The sequence below is a fragment of the Coenobita brevimanus genome, chromosome 71 (assembly GCF_032717465.1).
Source record: "Coenobita brevimanus isolate Jiangsu-jjx chromosome 71, ASM3271746v2, whole genome shotgun sequence".
In the NCBI taxonomy this organism is placed as follows: domain Eukaryota; kingdom Metazoa; phylum Arthropoda; class Malacostraca; order Decapoda; family Coenobitidae; genus Coenobita; species Coenobita brevimanus.
The window spans coordinates 37559939-37572764 of NC_137024.1; the positions used below are offsets into that span (position 1 = coordinate 37559939).

Here is a 12826-nt window from a genome sequence, read left to right on the forward strand (position 1 = left end):
CTGAAAAAAAATGCATAAAAAGAGAGGCGATAAAGACGTAAGGAAATTCAGTTTCCCAAACAGGACAATTGATCAGTGGAATACACTACTGAATGAAGTAGTGTGTGGCAAAACTATTAATAAATTCAAGGATATGTATGATAAAAATGGTACACGGGACAGAACGAGCTTGACTCATTCCTGTAAAGATACAATTAGGTAAGAACAATTTGGTAAGCACACACACACACACAAACACACACACACACACACACACACACACACACACACACACAAAGAGAGAGAGAGAGAGAGAGAGAGAGATTCCTTCCCACAATAATATTACAATATCAGTACAGTAATTTCTGTATCAATGCATATGACAGTACAGTACTGTATGTGTATACTGTACAGTACTGTACAGTATACTTCCATTCGGTATGGGTATTCATTTTAATACCACAGTCAGCCACTTTAACCAAGCAGCCTTAATGGGACAGGTTAAGTCTGGTTAGGTTAGGTTAAGATAACCTATGTAATTTTGTCCGGGAAACACACTGAGCATATTTTTGAGATTATCTTTTGGTAATTTTTGAAAGGGCGAGGCGAGTCTTGTTCCTGGCTGAGGGGTACCGGTGGCTGCCAAGCGTGTAGCACAGACCACAAGCCACGAGCAAACGGTAAAACTGACCGTCCGCCTCTGCACTGAATGGTGGGAGTCCCCAGGCCTCTGAGATTACTGAGAAACCCCCCAACATGCATGCCTGTCCGCTTCCCTACTGAATGGTCAAAGGTTAGCCTGGGAGGCCACATTAGTCATACACTGCCTGAGGCTATGATATACTGGTCATCTGTTGTTGTTGTCACATACTAACCCTTGCCTGGGCAAACGGAAGTGAACCTTACATGCAGATATCAGTTTGACGTGCTTGAAAGCAACTGTTGGGTGTGATATGGCAGTGCTTTACTGCTTGCCGGTGAAGAGAAGCCTGCACCTCAGTTCCTGCCTTTCTGTCCCTCGTGAGTTTTAGTGCTTGCAATGATGGCTGTGACTGAGGTTGCCATTGTGGTAGTTCCCTACCTTCTTCAGGTTGTGGCCCTGCTCTGTGTATTCTTCTGTGTGTGGTGATGGCCCCACCACCACCTGAGACGCAGAAGAGGAAAGTTCTGAGTCTTGAGAAGAAACGTGATATTGGGCAAGGTTGACATAGGCTGGACCACAGGACACATTCTTCAAGAATATGATCTAGCTCGTTCAACACTCTTCAATATCAAGAAGTGACGCGACAAACTTACGTAGTATGGACAGGACTTTGCCAAAAGCACACATCGCGGCGACAGGAAGGTAAAGGCCCAGGCCTGGCATGCCATTATCGACTGGTCGACAATGATGTGGTTTCGTCAGCAACGTGATGCCAGGGTGCTAGTGCATGGGACAGAGGTGAAGACTGCTGCTGCGAAGGTTGCACGCCTGCACAACGTGCACGACTTCAAGGTGTTCAAGGGATGGCTCTTTCGCTTCAAGCTTCACCATGGACTTACTGGCTGTGAGGCACATAGCAAAGCCTTGGATGCAGCAGCGGAGGAAATAGAACCGTTTCGCCAGAAAGTGCAGTGCCTGATCAAGGACATAGGCTGTGCCCTTGGTCAAGTATATAATGCTGACGAAACTGGTGTGTCCTACCGCCCCTTGCCCACCAACACCCTGGCTGAGGAAAGGGGGAAGTCTGTGCCTAGTCGGAAGTTGTCCAAAGAACGTGTTTCTGTTCTGTGCTGTGCCAGTGCTAACGGGATGCACCACCTCAAACCCGTTGTTGTTGAGCATGCAAAAACAACCACGTTGTCTCCGTGCATTGATGGATAGCCTGCCTGTTGTAAGGTACCATTCTGTGAAGGCCTGGTTTACCGCTAAGATCTTCAGAGATTGGTTCCACAGACATAACATCAAAGAGCTTATCCGTTGTCAAACAGAGGTCCTTGGTATCACTCGCAACCAGGTGAAGGCACTCCGGCTCCTGGACAATGCCTCTCGCATCCGTCTGTGAAGGATTTGGTTGCTTATGACAGGTGGATTAGATGCATGTTTCTGCCACATAATACAACTGCTCTGATTCAACCAATGGACTAAGGTGTTAACTTGGCTGCAGAGACTGTACCAACTGAGGTTCCTGAACGAGGTGATGGTGGAGCTGGAGGATGAGGACATGGCTAAGAACACAAGTGGGAAGCAGACATTGCAGAAACTTTGGCATTACGACCCGGTCTGCAGTGTTCAACTGGGCAAACATGTGGAATGAAGTCTCCATCAGAACCCTCGAAAGCAGCTGATCTCGTCTCCTTTAGGTAATCAATGTCGAGCACAACTTTGAGGGGCCTGACATGGATGATTTCCACAGTTGCCTTAGAACAGCAGGTGAGCAGGTGGACGTCGACGATGTGCAGGATTGGCTGGACAACAACGGCAGCGATCCTGGTTACCAGACCATGTCTGATGAAGAGATTGCCACTGCATCCCTGCAGGCATGGAAGAGGACAGCAGGACCAACGAGGGCAAGGATGAGGACCCTGACACACAGCCCTCCACAACTTCTTCAATCCCCCGTCGCAGTGTCCTCCGTGGTTATCTGGAGGGGGTGTTGGAGTATGCCGAACACCCACACTGTGACAGGGAGTTGGTACGCCTGGTGACAGAGCTGCAGGGAGTCCAGGACGCTGTCATCCTCTGGCAGAATCGTCGTTCCTATCGACAGACCAGGATCGACTCATTCTTCAAGCCTGTGACCCCCAAGAGTGCCAGCCCATTCTCACCACCACCACCAGCTTGTTTCCTGCTTCGCCTTCAGACCCGCAACCGAGCACATCAACAGCCGCTAAGCCCCGGCGTGCGCCACCAGCGGTCTGTAAGGAGTTAGGGTAGGAGCCCTGCTTGGGGTGTGGGATGCTCTGTTCATGATGTTACAATCCCGCGCGGGTAGGCCACCATCACCGCACCGCACGTCAGCGGTCACTGCCCACCTCCGGTAGGTTGAGGATGACAAGGAGAAGGAGTTTCTCGACTTTTGTTAGGCACTACTGTTTGCTGCTAGATCACACAGGACACCTCTACACCTGCTGGAGGTGGGGGATTATGAAGCCTGGCGGCGGTGCACTGTGTGGCAAGTACCCCAACCGAATGTTTTTTGGCAGGTAACTTTTGGTTTCTTTCATAGTTTCCTTGGTACTAAAATTTATTTCTGATATTCCCATGTGTGTTCTGAGATTACAATATGGCAGAATGACCTGAAAACAGTGCCAAAAATAGGAGAAGTACTGTACATACAGTAGTGTGTAGGTAGGGTGTTTTTTGGTTTTCAGTTTTTTTTTTGCTCAGTTTTCTTGGTGTTTACCATTACTTTTGATATTCATATGTGTGTTTAGATGTCTAAATATGCCTGAGTGACTGGAAAACACTGCCAAATTAAGCATTGGTACTGTACAAATAGGTTAGGTATAATTTGGAGTTGGGTATAGGTAGGGTCTGGGTATGGTAGGGGAATAGTGTTCATTATCCGGATGCTGCCACTACCCCGACATGCCTTTGGCTCTATTATGTATGGATAAATGAGGGATTACTGTAATAATGTGCTTGCTGACCATCTGTGCCAACATAATTTATCAAAGAACACAAAAATTCAAAGATTCATTTGAAATATGAAATTGCCAATATATTAAATAAATTCACTGACCTCCAAAACCTACAAAAAGACTCCAGTATTGTATCCCAAGGTGCCACTGAACCCATGCTATGCAATTTTAGATATCTGGTGGCTATCTTGGACATCATCTTGACTATGAAACTAGAGACCCTGGCCTATCCAACAGTACCAAGAAGAGAACTATAGACCACATTTTCCAGGTTAACTCCCATGGCAGCCAGACTAGTTGCTATGAGCCGTGGTGAGGTGGAGGGTGAGTGGGAGGTTCTCGTTACCTTGTGTAGACGGTGCACTTATTTCCAGTGGGGCACACATGCGATAGCTTACGACAAGCAAGAATGATACACAGTCTAGATCGAGCTAATGAAATGATAAAACGATCAATATATGTACACTGTTTTTCATTTGGCATTTTATTCTTTGGGTCGACTTCTCAATGAAGTATGTGACTGAACTGTGTCATGATAGCTAGAATATTATTATTATTATTTTTATTATTATTATTGCATAATGAGTATATGGGTCACATAAATAGATAGTACCCTTGAACCCTTCTAATGGAAACAAGACGTTTTTTTCAAATTTATTTAACCATGTGACAGCGTATGGTAGTGAGACCTAGGCAGTAAAGGAAGAGGATATTCACATGCTCAAACGTACAGAAATGGCAGTGATTAGGTACATGTGCAATGCATCTTTGAGTGCAAGGCCTATGGGCCTAGGTTTACAATGGAAGAGTTGAGAGGTAAGATGAGACTGGAGTGTATTGGTGTTGTGATGTGGAGAGGTAGATTGAGAAGGTTCGGGCATGTGGAGAGGATGGGGGATGATAATTGGGTGTAGAGAGTGATAAGTGTTAATGTTGGGGGGTGGGTAGTGAGAGGTAGACTGAAAAAGACCTGGGACAAGGTCACTGAGTGTGACCTCAGGGTTCAGGGACTAAGCAGGTAAGCTGTCAGACATCAAGCAGCACAGACAGCCACCATTACGTGACCAAGGCCAATGCATGCAAGCATGTTGGAGGTTTCAAAAACGAAAACAATATTAAAACAAACTTTGGGTGATTTTTTGTCACATTCAGTGTATTACAGTATATCCATCTGCTTACACACATAAGCAACTACCTATCAGAGAGACAGCGACTTTGAGGGTAGTGGCTTCCCTGCCATTACAGCCTCCTCTCAGAGTGCCCTGTGACACTACAGACTGGTGATATGTGATGAGGAATATCTGATGTGAGAGAGAGAGAGAGAGAGAGAGAGAGAGAACTAGTCAGTCTGTCTTAAGAACAGCTTACCGACCATACTGGGGGGCATTAAGGTGGATAACCACTATGGGTTTAAGATGTAAGGAGAGCAGATTTTGCAGCTTCCACTTTCCTCAGTCAGTGGGGAATGAGGGAGGGAGAGGAACTGACTGTTTTGAGGGGGAAAGGGGGGAGTGAGAGGGGTAGAGGGTTCAGGGGAGGGAGTGTGGGAGGAGAAGATGGAAATGAGTTTCCAGCAATAACGAGCTAACAATATGAGGAATGAGGATTATGTTTTATGATGACGGTAACACACAGTAACCACATCTGTGTATGACGTATTATTTTTACAAAAAGATTATGTCATTATACAGTTTATGGAAATGATTTGATTTCCGTATCAAATAAAGCACTGCTAAGGAGGTTCTTCACCATCTGGCAACGCAAGACAGCGGTGATTTTTAAGATCAAGTGAACACCCACTGGATCAGTCTATGACACAAAACCTCATAATATCATTTGATTATCATTGCAGTTGCAGTTTATTTATCAACTACATGTGCAATGGCATTAATAGAAAACACCCATGTGTATGGTTACTTATACTACAGTCCTCCAAATATATGATTTGTATTTACATGTCAGTATTGACCACTGATTGGCAATCCATTCATTCATCCTCCCAGACACAACAGAAGTGTGAAAACATCACGGGCTGCAGGCATACCAATTGCCAGATCCAAGCTTTGCTCTTATACTGTACCAGGTTCATATGTTGCCAATGGTACCTCAATGACTAAGTAACATGGCATGATGGGACTAGTGTTGGACTAAAGCTCAAAGTTGTTGCTACATAATGCTCTCGTCGTGATTACGCTACACCAGCTAGTTGGTGCACTATTCAAAAAGTCTGGTTTCTTTTTGGACGTACCTCACAGGAGAATAATCAAGTGTGCTCAATGAACCGGGACACACAGTCATTCATGCATTATTTAAGCCACCAGAATCCCGCCTTCACTTCAGTTCTTTCTATCTATTTCAACCTCACCTCTCCAAGCTTGAAGTTTGTAGCCTTGGTTAATGCCATTGATCATCCAAGGGTCAGGCTGCTTCCAGGACACTTCTATTATGGTGGACGAGACAGCATGTGCCTCAACATCTTTGGGTGGGGCAGCGGGCACTCCTTCCTTGGTCTTGATGCGGATGCTATGAGAGTACACACCCACACCTTTCACATTGTATGCTGCCACCTGTATCTCATAGTCTTTCCAGATGATCAGTCCACCGATCAGGTAGTTGTATTGATTCTGGAGAATGAAAATATGTCAGTTCCATTTCATCATCATGGAAAAATAATTATTAAATATTTTACTGTACAATATGATGCACAGCTCTAAAGCACCTTCATAATTTGATACAATAAATGGCTTCAAACTAACACCATGAATAACTATTATCCAATAAATTAATAAAACTGGTCTTGGTTTTAAACCTGGAAAATATACCAAGTGGCTTCATAAATATAATCAACTACAATAATACTACAGCAAGTAAAAACTAGTTTCATAAGGCATCAGACAGTATATCTAAAGCATGCAAAGTACAGCAGTTTTCTTTTGTCCTAAAATGCTGTGAAGATTTACTCTAATAACAGTAAAGCCTTATAAGGTCAGATAATGTGTTCTATATACTGTACATAAAAAATATTAATGCTTTTCAATGGTTCTCACTGCTTCCCTGTTTCCCCTCTCCTATTCAGTTTCTTGCCTATAATACTACTCAGGATATTTTACATCATTAACTCCATGAATTCAATGACATATATTTATACTGTATTCCTGCTAATCTTCAGACAGTATTACAATATTCTGATTTAAGGTGATTTTTTAAATGGGAGTGGTTAGATGTAACATTCACTGATCTCCTTCAACATGACTGGGATATGGTAATCTGAATAAAATAAGCTGGTGGTAGCAAAAACAACATGCAAAAATATGTCATCATAGTAAAGGAGTCAACATTTTCAAAGATGGGTTGCATGCAAATGGCTGTACACAGATTACAAAACATAAAAATAAACCTGTACACAGTTATTCCAAAAGAGAATGCCATAAATTTTGCTTTGTGCACACAAATTATGGTCGCATAACACAATTTCGGTTACATAACATAATATTCATCATCATCATCTTATCCTGTGTTGCCCTATGAGAAGAGCAGGAGCCCGGGGCTAGGTAAGCTGGTCCTGACATTTAAGATGACAGAGATTAGCCTCATTCATCCCTGAGTGGCATTATGTGAGCGATAAACCCCAACCATCCCTTGGTCATAAACTTGCACAGGCTCAATCCAGTTGGAGCGTAATAATTACCCACTAAACCACCAAGCGCCAAAATCTGGTTATGTGGTTACCATCCAGGTTAGTAAATGGTTTCCTGGTGTACAGGAAACCATTTGGTTTGTCACTCATTCTAGAGACACCCACAGGCAGAAGGAAGAGGAAAGAATGAAGGAAAGAAAGACAGAAGAGGGAGTGTAAAGTCACCTGTAGGCAGAAGAACAAGGAAAGAATGAAGAAAAGAAAGACAGAAGAGGATGGAAGGAAAGAGGGATGGAGGGGAGGAAAGGGCAGACACCCGACAGCAGCACTACATCGAGTGAGTGGATGGTGAGCGCCCCACCTACCACAAATAATAATATTAATAATAATAATATACAGTAGTAAAAGTCCAGTAATCCAAATGGGAGGGGACCAAGGGTCTTTCAGACCACTGTTGTTTTTCAGACCATTGGGAGGGTCCTTTGAAAACATTAGAAATATGTACTGGTACATGATCATTAAATAAACAATTCAAATGATGTGGGTTATTGTTTTACTCACTGGTAATAGAATGGTAACTAAAGAGTTGCAGGTAGGTACATCCAAGTTGAAGGGCAAGTCCATGCCAGATAAACCTTTAGGTAAAGTCCAGAAAATTCAAAAAAAGCCCAGAAAACTTCAAGAAAACCTCAGAGATATTCGAAAAATTACACTTGACAAATTTGGAATATAGGCGGTCATACAGGAAGACTTTTACTGCAAATTAATAACTTAATTTACCAAAACCATTAATCTTTTCTTTGCTATGAACTTACCTAATTGTGTCATTCAGGTTAACATCAGATTACTGTATATTATTAGGCTGAGCAAATCCTAACAGTTAAAGTTATATAATTTTCTTGATTAACTACGTCACTACTTTGAACTCACCAAGGCATACATAAAGGAAGACATCTAGTTTATTTCACTGAGCAAAATCCTAGCAGTAAACAGTTAAAGGAGTGATATAACTACATATAAAGACACACTAAATACAGACACACACACAATTAGACAATTTTCAGAATCTTGCTGTGATGAAGAGTGCTGGTAGAAATTTTCCATAATATTCACAAATGATAAAGCACAACCAGTAACATTACAATAACAATCCTGCAATTCCTGTACTGTATTAACTTGGTGCCAGTAAGTCTGTACAGTGGTAATGCAAACAGTATTACTGTATCTGACTGAGCTCTGAACTGTCAATAAACTGTATTCTGATAAACAATGATGGTAGAACTCTTAAAAAAATTATGATTACCCTACAAATTAAGCAAAGAAACTGACTAAGGAATAATGGAGACAATCTGGAGAGATTACTTCTTCTTCATCACCACAAAACACAGGTAAATACATCAAGCTTTTAGTGTCAATTTAGCTCAGTTTTAGTGGAGCTGCAAGTTACAGTAATCTGGAAATTTTGTTTATACTGTGCAGTATCTTAAACTGTACCTACAATAAACAGAATGGGCATGTCTATGACTTATAGTGCAAATATGTGACAAGTACCACCAGTATAGGACTTTGTAAAGAAAAACCAAACCACTGAACAAGTTTTGAAACAAGAGAGAATTTTATTACTTCGGCCCGTCCAGTGCGCTCGGCCCACAACACCCCAGAATCAGCCAGGCACTGCCAGTAGACACGTAGTTACTCGCACATGTTTATACTCTTATCTTATTTCTGACCTTATTTTTCACTCCACATTACTCAGTTTGGTCTTAAATTGTTCACAATAGATTTTTCTATGAGGATATATGCATATAAGTTCAAGAGAATACAAATACAGTATGAGCATTACCAATACGCAGCTAACATAAATATTTTATCTATCATGGATAAGATTTACAGTGAATATAGAGGCAATAAGACACAGAAAATGATGAAAAATCCACAGAAAACTGCAGGTAAACAGACGTGGTGGTAAGCAGGGTCTGACCACAAACAGAGATAGGAAGTTACTGATGTTTTCTTTGGTGTGGGTGGCTGCCTGGCAGCTTGGGGCAGTCACATGACTCACAAAGAAAATGGGAAGACATTGGCACTCATTTTAAACCATATCCCATGAAATCGAATAATAAATGGATTTTTGGTGAATATTTTACTTCGATGATGATAATATCGTCATCGGCGGGCTCACAGGAGTTTTTTGGATGACAAGAATATCGTCATCGGCATGCCAAGGTGTTAAATATAAAGCTTGGTTCAGATAATTATGCCTTCCAATAGGTGTGCAAAAAAAGCAATACTGTTCAATATTTGATGTGACACCAGTCCAGTGATTTGCAGTGAAAATATCCATATTTCTAACACAATTTCTAGTTAATGAATTAATTACTTTCTTGATATTGTACAGTATAATATCTTGTATCTCTGAAAGACTTATATGAGTCTGAGAGTCAGAGAACTGAACTTTCAAGGCTTTACTGTATCTGTTGCTTCCACTAGTATATCAGTCACTAGACTAGACATATAAAGTACATACACTAACATGCCTCTAATGTGTTACAGAGACTCATACCTTATACGTGTTGTCAGCAACGTAGCGTTGCACAGTCTTAATTCTCTAGTACAGAAATGAGGATAAATGTTCAGAGCAAATAAAGCAAAATAAAAATAATACATATCAAATCACAAAAAAAAAATGTATGACAAAATGAACTATACTAAGAAATTAATCCGACATAAACTACTATGCAATATTCAGCACAGATATTGGTGCAAAATTAAAGAAGAAAAATGAACAAGTCATGAAATCCAGCTAATTAAATAAGTGCAAAAGCTCAAGAAATCCTACAAGACACTGAAGAAAGCTGAGTTGCATTTTTTTTTTTTTTTTCATTCTTGGGGCTTACTGTAACACAGTTACTGTACAAGTCATTAACTTCTGATAATTTATTTTATATGGAAAATGCTCTCCAAGCATAAGTACATCTCTCACTTCATGAATACCATTATGACTCATGATACTACTAAATGATCCTTATATCTTAAAATGAGCACTCTACACTCCCCACCTATTTATTCTGATAATACGGTGAACCCTTACTATAACAAACTACTTGGGAAAGAGACTGACTTATATATGAAAATTTGTTAAATGCAAAGTTTGATTGTCATTTAATGTGCAAACCCAGGTTCATTACATATGTTACCTACCTTAGTTTGGTCAAAATGTGTCATAATTATCCTAACTATGGTTTGTGCATTATTACTCTGAACAACAAATAATATATATATATATAGTGTATATTTTATGTAACAAAGTTTAGTGAAATGTGTGAAAAGTACTTAAAAGGGGCATAATGAGTCAGTTATCTCCCCACATGGTTGTTCAGTTGAGTGGTTGCATCTTGCTCACATGCCGAACTGTGTTTGTTATATGAAAAAATTGTTTGGTAGGCTTAAAAATTAATTATAACTGAAATTTTGTACAAAGAGGGTTGTAATAGTGAGGGTTTACTGTATGTGGTTATTTTTAATTTGCCTAAATTTGGGGATAAGGGAGAAATAACCATCATAAGTCCAACCAAATTTCCTATCGTGGCCAGATTCATGCCTTGGCTCTTTGAGAATATATATCTGAATGGAAAGCAAGTCCCACAAATAATATTCCCACTTTTCCCACACCATAGGATGTATGAGGCTGCTCGCAACACAAGAGCTGAGCAAAGGGGAAGCCAAATCCATAGGTCAATACAGGTAGAGGGTTCCTGGCTCCAACTGCCTTTTTACAGCATGCAGGGAAAATGCAGTATTACTGTGTTCTTTCTCCCTTATCTCCTGGAAGTGAATATCCAAGGAGAGGCAGGCAGCAAGAGAGAATGAAGACCAGATAATGATACAGCTATAAATTGCCCAATGGCTGATAATGGCTTTGGTAAAATGTTGGGGTTTTGTTATTAGAGCACTTGCACCATTTTATTTCAGTAGGGTTTATTATCAAGTAGCACAGTCTATATACTACAACTTTTTGCACTTGCTTCATTTCCTGTGTGTTATGTACTGCCTCATAATTCATAAAATCATTTTACCTCTAAGTATTAAATAAAGCAGATAATATTTCTGAATGAATAAAAGAAGATAAATTTTATAATTCTATCTATCTATTGCCAGACGCCTCAATCACGTTCGGGGTGGTCACAAACAAATCACCTCCACGTCGCCCTGTCCCCCGCCATTCCACTGCTCTAAGTTTTCCACAAAAACAGACTTTGATCAAACAATATGATCAGTTCTTTACTGTTCAGTAATTTAATCAATGGAAAAAGTGAATGTATTTAAGTACAGCACCCTCGCATCCAGTACAGTATTTTTGTCAAATAGTACTGCTGTACTGGACTAAGTCCATACTGGACAAACAACAGATCTTATGGGAAAAATGAATAATGTCAGACAAGCCTTGAAAAAGTCCCCCCCAAATTCAACTTAACTACATTTTGACAAAGCTATGATTTTACCAACCTTTAAGGTGAGTGGTGATGGGTTTCAGGAGGAAGGAGGAGGGGTTTCCGAGGCTGCAGGAGGTCCTACTGACCCCTGGAGGAGGGCCTTCAGGATCCTGAGGAGGCCTCTCTGCCTCAACCTCCCTCATAAATCCCTCATAGTCACACACTGACACATCGTTGATTTCATCATCAGGGGGAAGTGCAATACTGCAATTTGACTGGCACACGTCACGAGTCACGAGGAAGGCGTACTGGACTGGCGTGGCAGTACCAGGGAAAAGTTCCTCAGTGTTGGCCATCTTCCCGTGCACGGGGCGGGTAATAGTACTGGACACAACATGACAGTACTAGAGAAGAACTCTTCGGATTTGGCCCACTTTGCACGGCCGATCCGTACTAGCCCAACAAATCTGTACTACAGTAATAAATTATTTTATTTTTTTGCCGACCATACTGGACGAAAATAGTACTGAACAAACGCGTACTGGGCACGAGGGTACTGTACGTGGGTAGTGTGACAAATAAGGATGGAAGTCTAGAGGATGATGTGCTTGAAAAGATGCAGCAGGGAAGAAAGGTTGCTGATTCTTTGAAGCAGTGATAAGAAGTAGGGAAGTGACCATGGAAAGAAAAAAGCCATCGCATGACAATACAGTACTGTGATACCGACTCCTATGTTTGGAAGTAAAGTTTGGACCTTGTTGGGAGGACATAAGTCAAGAGTGAGAGCAATGGAAATGAGTTGTTTGAGAGGAGCATGTGGAATTACATGGAGAGACAGACTGACAAATGAGGAAGTGAAAGAGCACTGTGGTGTGGATGTGGAATTGTGGATGTGACAGAAAGTGTTAGGAGAAATACATTGAGGTGGCTTGGCCATGTGGAGAGGATGGAGGGTGAGAGACTAATGAGGAGAGTGTATGTGAGTGAGGTGGAAGGGAAGAGAGGGCTGGGGACCGAGGATGAGATGGAGGGATGGAGTGAAGAGGTACGTGAGACAGGGGGTTGAGAACTGGGGAGGAGGGCAGCATAATGGCAGGGGACAGGGCAACATGGAGGAGATTAAGGTGTCTGGTTATAGATAGGTAGATAGACA

At 41.5% G+C, this 12826-nt stretch overlaps 1 protein-coding gene across 1 annotated transcript in view; it reads right to left on the reverse strand.

Moving 5' to 3' along the window:
* The window catches only part of sdk (sidekick cell adhesion molecule), a 296130-nt gene that overhangs the window by 225129 nt on the left and 58175 nt on the right, over positions 1-12826 (reverse strand). Inside the window, exon 10 of the mRNA XM_080277849.1 lies at positions 5969-6227. Coding sequence (XP_080133975.1) covers positions 5969-6227 — 259 coding nt within the window. The remainder of the gene's footprint in view (positions 1-5968; positions 6228-12826) is intronic.